This window comes from Malurus melanocephalus, unplaced genomic scaffold (genome assembly GCF_030028575.1).
Source record: "Malurus melanocephalus ecotype Western Australia unplaced genomic scaffold, MMel_1.1 scaffold_802, whole genome shotgun sequence".
Lineage (NCBI taxonomy): Eukaryota > Metazoa > Chordata > Aves > Passeriformes > Maluridae > Malurus > Malurus melanocephalus.
The window spans coordinates 68,640-79,553 of NW_026624034.1; the positions used below are offsets into that span (position 1 = coordinate 68,640).

General features: G+C 51.1%; 1 protein-coding gene across 1 annotated transcript in view; it reads left to right on the forward strand.

Moving 5' to 3' along the window:
* Positions 1-10,914, forward strand: part of SAMD4A (sterile alpha motif domain containing 4A) — a gene marked incomplete at its 5' end in the record, with an annotated part of 34,672 nt that overhangs the window by 18,638 nt on the left and 5,120 nt on the right. Inside the window, 6 exons of the mRNA XM_057385259.1 lie at positions 2,586-2,695; positions 3,288-3,374; positions 5,750-6,044; positions 7,481-7,566; positions 9,059-9,177; positions 10,298-10,499. Of these exons, the coding sequence (XP_057241242.1) occupies positions 2,586-2,695; positions 3,288-3,374; positions 5,750-6,044; positions 7,481-7,566; positions 9,059-9,177; positions 10,298-10,499 (899 nt within the window). The remainder of the gene's footprint in view (positions 1-2,585; positions 2,696-3,287; positions 3,375-5,749; positions 6,045-7,480; positions 7,567-9,058; positions 9,178-10,297; positions 10,500-10,914) is intronic.

The window sequence follows — 10,914 nt, forward strand, 5'->3', positions numbered from 1 at the left end:
ACCAGCTGCTCCCTCTGCCAAGTCCCTTCTCTGAATTGCAGCCACGTCTCCCCGAGTGCCTGCAGGCTCTTGTGGTTTGGTGTCACCCCAGCTTTTGGTCAGCTGGTTCCTTCTTTAATGTCCTCTCAGGGCTTCCTAGATCCAGGAGGATCCAGCCCCATGGAATCTGGAATGTGAGGAATCCAGGCCCATGGCAGATCCCCATCTGGCTTACCAGTTTATCTCCCCCAGCATCACCTATTTCTTTCCTTTCTGTTTATGCTCTCATGTCACCCATTTCCTTCCATCTGTGTTCACACTGAAGGAAAGATGCCCTTTGGCTTTTTCCTGGTCCTTGGTTTCTTCAGGGGAAGATATGGACACTTGGTTCCCCATTAACCCCATCTGTCTGTCTGTCTCTGGTTGGAATTAGATGATCTTGAAGGTCCTTTCCAGTTCCTGCTCCAACCATTCCAGGGTTCTGTGATTCCTGGGGCACAACTTGAGGAGCACCAGGAGGAGGGTCTGGGTAGAGCTGGGGATTCCTGCTGGGAGTATATCSAAAGTATCCTGTGTGTAAATATGGCAGGGTGACCTGTTTTCCTTCTAAATTTCCTGAAAGCYGTGCCATGACTTTGCAATTAGCTCCTGGTAATTGCTGATTAAAGAGTAGCTGTGCAGGCAGGTGGCTCACCCATCCGTGGAGTGCTTTGGGAATTTTGACTTTCCAAGGACTCTGAAATCACCTTGGATATCCTTGCACCTCCTGGTTGCCTCTTCCCTGTGGGAAGGGGGGAAGCCCCACCACAGGCAGCACATCCAAAATCATTGCTCTCCCCAAAATTGAAGCATGATCCAGACAGGCTGATGCAAAGGCAAAGAGCTGCTTTTGCACTCCAAGCCCCTGCAAAGGTTGGAGATGGGTTTCCTGCAGGATTCAATGTCTACATGGAGTTGCTTCTCTCTTCTGGAAGTATCCCTGTGGATTTTGTCGTTGGCATGGGCATGTGCCAAAGGCAGATGTCCCCAGGGGACATGGGATTAGGGAGGCTTTTAATGTGCTGTCACTAGAATGGTGTGGTTTTTTGTGTTAAAATTATGTTGAGAATGGAGCCTGCACTGCAATTGGGCCTTTCTGCTAAGAGCTTTTAATTGTTTTTAAAATAGTAATCAGTTTAAGAGAGTGCTGGTAGCAGAATTTGGRACTGTTGCATGTTGGAACTTCTGGAAAACTATGAATTTCAGCCCATCTGTGCTCAGTAATTATTTTCCCTGTGTTTGGTGTGGGGTTGGTCTGTGCAGCACTTGAGGAATTTCACTGACACRTGAATCCCAGTGTGTGTCAGGGGATGCAGAGTGTGAGCAAAACACAGCACTTTGGGATAATTTTTGTCGTTTTTATCCTCTGCTCGGATGCAAGGTGGGTTTGGGATCAGCCTGGGCAGCAGGAGACTTCTGGCAGATGTATTGATTGCTGTAGGAAACCAAACTAGAAGTCCCTCCTGCCCTATTCCTTCCCATGATGAGCTTTGGTTCAGGAACAGTCATGGACAATCCCTGACTTGCTCAACAGTGTGGGGTTTTCTGCACCCACACCACAGGATGGATGTTCCAGCAGCAGGAATGGGCTCCTGGATGTCCCACTGGTTGGGAAGGGGTCAAGGACTGTGGACAAGGTATTGGGAGAGGAGCATGTGAGCTGTGGTAGAGCTACAGATGGGTTGTAGGTGCTAAATGAAGCAGGTCTGGATTTGGCAAAGCTTTGGAAGCCTTTACAAAGGAAAAATATCATCACAGGCCCAGTGCTGCAGCACAGACACCTGCAGGGACCCCCTCCCTTGTRGGGTGTCACCACAGACCCCCAAACCTGCAAAACCCTGAGTAGCTGCTTGCTGTCACATTGCYTTSTCYGTGGAGGACACCCCATCATGGAGTYCAGTGGGGTTTTGAATGTCWCAGGGGAAGGATTCTYYTCCCACTGTGAAACCTCGTKGATGTCAGCAGGATAAATTTATTTTTGGGTTCCCATCCAGCCAGGCACAGAGGTGCTACACTGCAGGTAACAGCTGAGAAGGAAGAAGTCATTTTGRTTGGTGCATTTTTAGGTCCCGAGTCACCCTTTGAAGGGGGTTGTGGGACCATCCTTGATGGCACATCATTTTTCCATTCCAAACCCATCCCTTTATTTCTCTTTAAGCAGCCTGCTCCATTTTCAGCACATGCCACCATCCCTCATGCCATAAACCAATGTCTGTCACCTACAAAACAGCCCTTTGCTCGTCCTAAACTCTACCACTCCATGAGCTTCAGCAGTTCCCATGTTCCTGGGAAAACAGCAGCGAGGAGCTTGGCATGCAGCTCCCCATGGGTTAATTCCCAGTGGTTTACTCATAGAAACCAAATTTCTGAGGATGAGTTCTCATCTGGGAGCTGATTCCTCCTCCCATCCCCATCCCCATCCTCAGCACTGTGTCCCCCCAAAGGTCTGTGAAGTTGAGTGAGGTGTCCATTGGGATGCTCCTCGTGTYGGTGTTGATGCTGTTGCTCGTGGTTGTGCTGTTCCATGAATCCAACAGAGCTCTCCTCTCCTTACCTTTGTGCTCCAGATGTCCCAGCCTGGCTGAAGAGCCTTCGGCTGCACAAGTACGCYGCCCTCTTCTCCCAGATGACGTACGAGGAGATGATGGCCCTCACCGAATGCCAGCTCGAGGCACAAGTAGGTCCCRTGTCACCTGGGGGGTGACACACCTCTGACACCCCTTTGTGAGCAGAGAAAGGGGAACTGGGTCTTGGGGGGTGAAAAAAACCTGCACTGTACCTGAAAAAGCCTTGTCCCCATGTTCTCACTGGTGTCCCAGCATGGAAATCCCATCCCTGGGAGCTGCTCYTGGGGTTTTTTTTCCAGTTGGGATTAAGTTCGGGAGTTTCAGGGGTGTGACCTGCAGTAGCCAATTCCTTTAAAATCAGCAGGGCTTTGATGGCTGACTGCCTTTGAAAATGTCATAGAATCATAGAATATTGATGGTTTGGGTTGGAAATGACCTTAAAGATTATCTGGTTCCAACCCCTGCTGCTTTCAGGCTCACCTCTGCATTATCTGGGGATGATGAGAAACGGGAAACACCATTGTGCTCCCTGTGCTGGTAATCTCTGACTTCAGCCAGTCTCTGAGTGATTTTCTATGCCTCCCACGAATCCCTTCACTCAGAATTTTAATTCATTTCTCGCAGCCCTTTCTGTGCAGCAGAGGAAGGGTTTGGGTTGACCCAGTGAAGGTGTTAATGCCAAGTTTTGTGCTGTTTTTGCAGAATGTTACCAAAGGCGCRAGACACAAAATAGTCATCAGTATCCAAAAGCTAAAAGAAAGACAAAACCTGCTCAAATCTCTAGAAGGGGTAAGTAATCACRACCATTTTTGTATTTCTTGTGTTTTTAGGAAGCCAGAAGTTAATTCTGGGGTGAAGGTTTCTTTGGTTATGTTGTAGGGATCTTCTGCAGGGAAATCTGTTACTGCCTTAGCTGCATGTGAATCATGTCCTGTACCACATGCAGGTTTTATTTCACAGAATTCCAGAATATTTTRGGCTGACAGGGACCTTTAAAGACCACCCTGTTCCAATCTCCTGCCATGGGCAGAGACACCTTCCACTAGACCGGATTGCTCAAAGCTTTATTTTGCAGAGTGGGTCCTAATCCATCTCCCACACTCACAAAGCTGGGATCGGTGTACCCTGCAGCCCTGGCCAGCTCCAGGGTGTTCAGAAAAACCTGGGACATCCTATGGGCAACCTGTCCCTAGATAAAACACCAGCCAGCCACATCAATGCCTGAAAAACATCTTGAATTTCCAAGGAGAATAAATTGAAGCTTCTTTATCACTTCAACAAAAGCTTAAACCCTGCAGAGAGGGCTGTCGGGGAAGTAACAGCACCACAGCCTTGCTGGGAGCAGCTCACCCAACCTCTCCCTATTTATTATCCCTGTATTATATTATATTTAATTGCACCATCTTCAAACAGCAACTTGCAGAGCCTCCCACTAGGGGCTTTTAAATACTTCTGTGGTGTGTTGCTATTTATTGGTGTTTTCCTTAGCTCACTGCTTCACTATTTATTTATAATACGGGCTTGTGCTCAGAGTATGGCAGCAGCTAATAAAGCCATATTTACCTCAGTTATTAATAATAACTATTAAATCCAAGAGCCAGCCCTCTGGATGGAGCTGGCTGCAGCTCTGTGTTTTCCAGGAGATTGCACAGCCTCTTCCCCCGCTTCTCCACCGRGATTTGGAAATCTGGTATTGATTGAGTGGTGCTGTGCAGGAGCTGGAGCTCAGCTCAGCTGGCAGAGCCAACCACGCTGTAAAACACAGCAGAAAAGTGGCAGGGGCTGGTTCTGAGCCCTCCCAGGGTGGGTTTGGGCCGTGGCACTGTGACCCTGTCCCCCTTTGCTGGGGCTCAGAGCTGYCTGTCAGCTGCTTTTCCTGGGAGGAAACATCTCTGGTTTTCCAGGCTTCCCATCCAATTTTGGCTAAACAAGAGCATGTGSGGGACTTGATGGTTTTGGGCAGTTTCTCACTGCTGCTTTCTTGGAAAGAGCTGCTCCACCCCTCTCTGTTAGTTGTCAGGATTTTTTCCCAAAAAAATAGTGCCCAGCAGACTGACACCAGATCTTTGAGAGAAGTGGAGCTGAGACGTCCAAGAGTGAGTTGGGAATGCAGCAGGAATTAGAATCAACAACTGTTTCAGGGCTTGCACACGTCCCATGTGCCCACTTAGTGTCCCTTCCTTCAGTGCATCAGAATTCACTCCAAAAKCTGCCTCTTTCCAAGCACTGTCCCATGAGCCTGCAGTGAGCTGTTCTGGTCCAGGCTACATTAAAAACRAAACCCAGTTATTTCCCATCAGTGGGATGAGGATCTGACCATAGAATTGGGGTTCTTGATCCACAGCAAGAGCAAGGCTGGGGTGCACCCAAATTCTCTTCCTCCAGGGTGGTTCTGCCCCAGGTGAATGATCTCCAAGCTGAATGGTTTTACTAAGGGAGTATCAGTATTGTGGTGTTCCCTTCTGTGTCTGACCACAAACCTGCTCCCYTTGAAACCCTCCCAGTCCCCTCTGCATGGACTCCCCCATCCCATCCCAGAGTGGACAGGGATGTCCCCACTTTGCTGTCACAGGACAGGCTCCTTCATCCCAGACTCATTCATCACATCCTGAGCTCTAAGATGATCCCAGAGCATGAGGATGCCATGGCAAGCAGTTTTGGGGTAGAGCAGTTAAAGGGGTGCCAGGCTTGAAGGTGGTGCTGGAAATGGGAAACAAGCCTACATTGGTGTAATTCCAGTGAATAGAGCTGAAATGTGATTGTGGAATTGCTGGGGAAACAAACAAGATATTTGCTGCTCTGAGTATTGAAATCTCCCAGACTCAGTTGCTTTCATGGAATTGCCATTTCCCTGGTGAAGTGTGGAAAGGCTGAAGCTGAATTGTTGTTGGGTTTGGGTCCCAGTGGTTAACGGGGCGTGTTTATCTCTAGGGATAGAGGTCTGAGCACATCCATGAATAATCACAGTCCCTGCAGCACTCCCTGATGTAAGGAAAAGACTTGATAAATGCAACATGGCTGTTGATTGTGGAGTGCAGCAGGATCTTGAAGCAGGAGCAAAGCATTGGCTCTGCTGGAAATTCTCAATGGGTCACAGGAGGGGTYTGATTTAGTCCCGTTGTCCCTGCAAAAACAAACCCTCTTCTCTCCCCTTGAATCCTCAGGACATCCTGGAAGGYGGCAACTTGCGTGTCCCGCTGCAGGAGCTACACCAAATGATCCTCACCCCCATCAAAGCCTACTCTTCCCAAAACTCGAGCACRGAGGAGCACAGCCGGGAGGTGGACTCGCACCACCCCTCCTCCCTGATGGGCTCGGACGGCCAAGGCTCCGAGTGCAAGGACTCGGCGGCGGGYGGGATGCAGCAGCACCATCTGCCGGGATGCGAGGGCGAGTCGGGYGGGGCCCCTTTGCCCGAGGGGGACCTGCCCGGTCAGTTCACCCGGGTCATGGGCAAAGGTGAGCAGCTCTCACTTGTCCTTGGTGACCTGGGCAGTTGTCACTGGGCAGGGCTTTGGGGCAGGGGACATGCGGTGGCAGCCACTTTTCCCTGAGCTACTGCAAGTCCCAGTCTGAGGGGTGATGGTTTTTTGAGGTCCTGGCATGCTGGGGTCAGAGGTAAGAGTGTGATAGGGCAGGTGGGCTGTGATTTTGGGGCAGGGCAGCAATGGGACAGGCTGCTTGCCCCAGGRTGGACAGCATCTTCTCCCTGTCCCCAGCTCAGGAGGGGATGGCATCTTTTCCTGWGGTCAGGGCTGGAGAGATTCCTCTCCCTTCCCATTCAGAACCTTGAGGTCATCCYGCTGATCCAGAAATGTTTTCCTCTGCCTGGAGCAGGGTTTTAGTGAAGCATGGGCTGGTCATCAGCCACCTCGAGTGCAATCAGTGGCTCCAAGCCCCTTTTTATGCCCCAGGTTGGCAGCAGGATATCCAGAATGTTCTGGTGGCATTCTGTGCTTGGTGCAGGGTGTACGGCTTTGCATCAAGGATAACACATTAGGAGATGACATAATGATGTGAGGTGAGGACTGACCAGCCGTATTCAGGGCTCTTGGATCAAATCTTTGTGAGCTTCAATGTGCCCTAAACCTTGTTTGTGGCACCTGAGGTGTCAGTGCTGGCTGCTTGGAGGGAGATCTTCCTGGGGAAGAGGAAGAGGAAGGGGAGTGTCATCCGCAGGAGACTGGGAACAGAAAGAGCCTCACTGGGATGCCACAGAAAAATATCAGCCTTGTCCCTATTTCCAATCTTTTTTGCAAAAGAACAGCTGAGATGTTTCCTGCATAGAAACCTGGTGCAGAGTTTGTCCCCAGCTGGTTGCCTGCACAAATAGCCACATGTGGCTATTTATTTTTTTTATGCATCCCCGTTTTATTCCTGTGACAACTGCCAAAGTATGGCACGAGCCCTGCCAAGATGTGGTGTCCTCCTGGACCTCAAGGCATCCCTGCCCGGGGTTCACAACAGGAGAAACTCATTCCTCTGTGAGCTCACTCCCACTTGATTTTATGACATTCATTCCRAAAGAGGTTAAGATTCATCAGGAAAGGTGGGAATTTACCACTCTGCAGTGGGGGCAGATTTTGGCCACGGGAACAGGAGCTCTCTTGCCTATGAATAGGGATTAGTCCTGTGCCCCTGAGTTGCTTAGGTCTAATTTTGGGGACTCCAGGGATGTTACTCTGGATTTACACYGTCGTAACAGAGAACAAAATCTGGCTTTAAATATAGGAAGGCAYGGCAGGAATTGGGGAAGGGCGTTTTTTCTCACTGATGAAAAACCTACTCGTGGTTACAAGGGAAACAGGATGTCCAAGGTGCTTGTGGGACCCCTCCTGGGCCCCATCTCAGTGTCCCCATCCCCATTTCCCTTCTCTTCTTCTTTTTTTTTCCAGTCTGCACACAACTTTTAGTTTCCCGACCCGATGAAGAGAATATAAGTTCCTATTTACAGCTCATAGACAAATGTCTAATCCACGAGGTGAGTCCTGTCGGATCATCTAAAACTGTTGTTCTCATCACTTGGAAACTGTTYCTGTTGGAAACTGTGTCTGTTTGTGTAAACCTTTTGGTTTCTAACACAAATATTTTTGGGGGATATTAATAGTAATTCTGACAGAACAGGCTTGGAGCGGGCGGTAGCTCCAACGTGGTGTGTGGAAATGTTGCTTCCCCCCACGCTGGTTTAATTGCCAAAGCCTGGAGCTGGGAAATTCATCTGGCTCGTGACAGACCCATCAGCAGCTGGATGAAAGAAAGAATCCTGGGATGAACGTGCAGGCCGTTTCCATCAGACGGCCCCGGCGATCCTTTGGCATTGCCTCCTCCCGTTCTGCAACACGTGGTCTTGGGATTTTGCAACAGGGATTTGATTTTACATCTGTTCCTGCTTCCTGGTGGCTTGGGATGGCTCAGACTGTGCCACAGGGCTCTGGCATGGTGCTGCCCGGTGGCAGGGATGGATGGCCCGTGTCCCTGGTGTCCTGCAGTGCCTCCTCCCCACGCTGGCTGTACCTGGAAGAACAAGCTGCTTCCATCACCTGCCCATATGGATCAGGGAGCAGAAGTGCTGCAGGCTGAGCAAAGCCAAGAGGACGTGGAACTTCTCCCAAAATGCCTGCACTTCTCCCACCAGGGCCAGCTCGTGTCCCAGGACCACCCTCTGCGTTGGCTTCGGCGTAATCAGTGCCAGGAGAGAGCATCTCCTCCAGAGAGCGGCTCAGAGCAATCAATTCAGGCACTAATTAGCCTCCAGATTGTCCTCTGGAGACTTCTGCTCCTCTCCAGCAGAGCCCGTGGATTTCTAAAGTTAGCAGTGGTGGCACGTGGGTGTCCCTGTCACCCACACCTCCTGCYKGGAGCYCTGGGAGCAGGGCTGTCCCCTGCCRGGGTGACCTTTGCAGGGAGCCYGGCTGGGTGACAKGCTGGGTGACAGTCTCACCCTTGGTGACAGGCTCACCCTGGTGGGTGACAGGCTCACCCTTGGTGACAGGCTCACCCCGGGTGACCTCCCACAGAGCCTGTCGGTGCCAGGATCACAGCCAAGCTCTGCCCAGCCCTGGGAAGGGGGATAGGATGTAGGATGCCACAGGGCAGCTCAGCTTTCCTGATCCCAGCTTTGCCTACCCTGGCAGTGTTTCTGGAGCCACATCCAGGTGACAAGTGTCACCACCCGTCAGGACCCAGCATCAAACCCCTGCTCTGCCAGAAGGAGTTGGCAGCCTCAGGGCAGAGCTGGGCTGTCACTCTGGGACACAGGGAATGCTGCCAAGAGCATTTTCTCCACCTGAGATGAGTAAATCCTGAAGAAAGACCAGTGTTTCCTCCTGAACTTGCTGATGGGGCTCAGCTCACCCCATCACCTGCTCCAGCTGCTTTTCTTYACCCACACACCCCTCTGCACATCCCTGCTGGCTTTGTCCAGAAGAATATTCATCCATTTCCTGATTTTTTCTCCTTTTTTTTTTGGGCAGGCGTTTACAGAGATCCAGAAGAAGCGGCTGCTGTCATGGAAACAGCAGGTGCAGAAACTCTTTCGGTCTTTCCCTCGGAAATCCCTCCTGGAGCTGTCGGGCTATCGGCAGCAGAGGAGGTATGCGGGATTTCGGGAAGGGAGGGATGGATGCAGAGGCCAGAAAAAGAGCACTGCAATGTTTCCCAGAGGCTGGGATGGGTTCTGCTGTGTTCAGAGCTGTGTTTAGGGAGGGAGGAGTGTTGGAAAAGGTTCAGCACTGGGATCCCAGGCTSTGGCTGGGAAGGGAACACAGCAGTCAGTGTTTTTGTGCGTGTGGTCACTGCCTTCCCCTGATCCCACCCTGTCTCCCTGGCTCCAAACCCGGCACTTCCCAGCATATCCCCAACACTGGGCTCTGTCCCTGCTGCCCTTTGCTGATGGCACCAGCACTGCAGTTTCCTCAAAAAGCTGTCAAGTGGCAAAAAAAAAGGTCTGGAAGCCTTCAGAGGCAGGAAGCCTTTCAGCCCAGGCAGGGCCATGTTGGGAGCACCACATTTGCTCAGTTCCAAGGTGATGCTGGATTTTGGGTGATCCTAGAAAGCCTAGGGGTTGTGCCAAGAAGAGATACTTTTAAATCACTTTTAACAACAGCATCAGCCCGTGGTTTCATTCTGCAAAGCCTGGTTTGTTGCAAGTTCGTTATTCCCAAAAAATAAAGTGGTTTGGAGATAACTGGGATATAGGAACATCCAGGATGTGATTTCAGGAAAGCACCTTTAGCTCAGCCCTCCCGAACAGATCTTGGATTTGTTAGGTTGTTCTAAAAAAATKTTACAGAACTTGAGAAGTCTCAGGGGTTCATTGTAAAAATGAACCTCGTGGAAGGGGAGAAGAAAAACCCAGCAGCATAAGCTGAACTTCAGTTAGACACTGGAGAACCCACTCCAGTGGAGACATCTCAAAGAAAATCAGGCGCCTGGGGCATTACCTGAGTCATTTTAGCTTGTATTTAAGAACAGGCTAATTTTTCAGGAGTAAAATAAACTTCAAAGAAAACAAATGTGAATCTGAGAGCTGCAAAAGGGTGGGAGGGTGACTGGCAGACAGGAAAAAAAGAGGATGCAGGACACCCACTGCCTGTGCAGGATGGAGGGAGCACCCTGGGTGGGATGGGAGGGTTGGGAACCCCTCACCCTGAGCAGTGTCCCCTCTCAGGGAGGGGTCAGTGTGTCACCCTGGGCGCTCTGTCTTTCCGCAGCCGAGGCTTTGGCCAGTCGAACTCCCTCCCGACAGCCGGATCAGCGGGGGCAGGGCTGGGCCGGAGGAACCCCCGTCAGTTCCAGATCCCCTCCCGAAACCTCCCCACGGCCAGGCTGGGGCTGCTGGGCCCCACGGGACTGCTGGGCACCCCCCAGCGCAGCCCCGCCGCCAGCCCCGCCATCCTCAAGCAAGGCAGACAGGTTGGTTGGCATTTGCTGCATCTCCAGTTCTTCCATCCCCTTCCCCCTGTGCTTTTCCTTCTCTAACTTGTCCACATCACTGCTTTTCTCTCCACTCTTCAAGCAGTTTGAAGGTGTTTGGGTTGCACTGCACTCTGTGCAGTGGGATGTGCAAGTGGGACTGGTGGGAGGGGGACAAACCAAGCAGCRGAGGGGGAAAAGCTGAGTCCTTAAAATGCTTCTAAAAATAGAGAGAGGGACTTTTGACAGGGGAAGGTAATAGTAGGAGAAGGGGGAAGGGTTTTAAATTGSCAGAGGGGAGATTTAGKTGGGATATTGGGAAGGAATTCTTTTCTGTGAGACTCTGGCACAGGGTGTCCAGAGAAGCTGTGGCTACCCCTGGATCCCTGGAAGTGCCCAAGGCCAGGCTGGACAG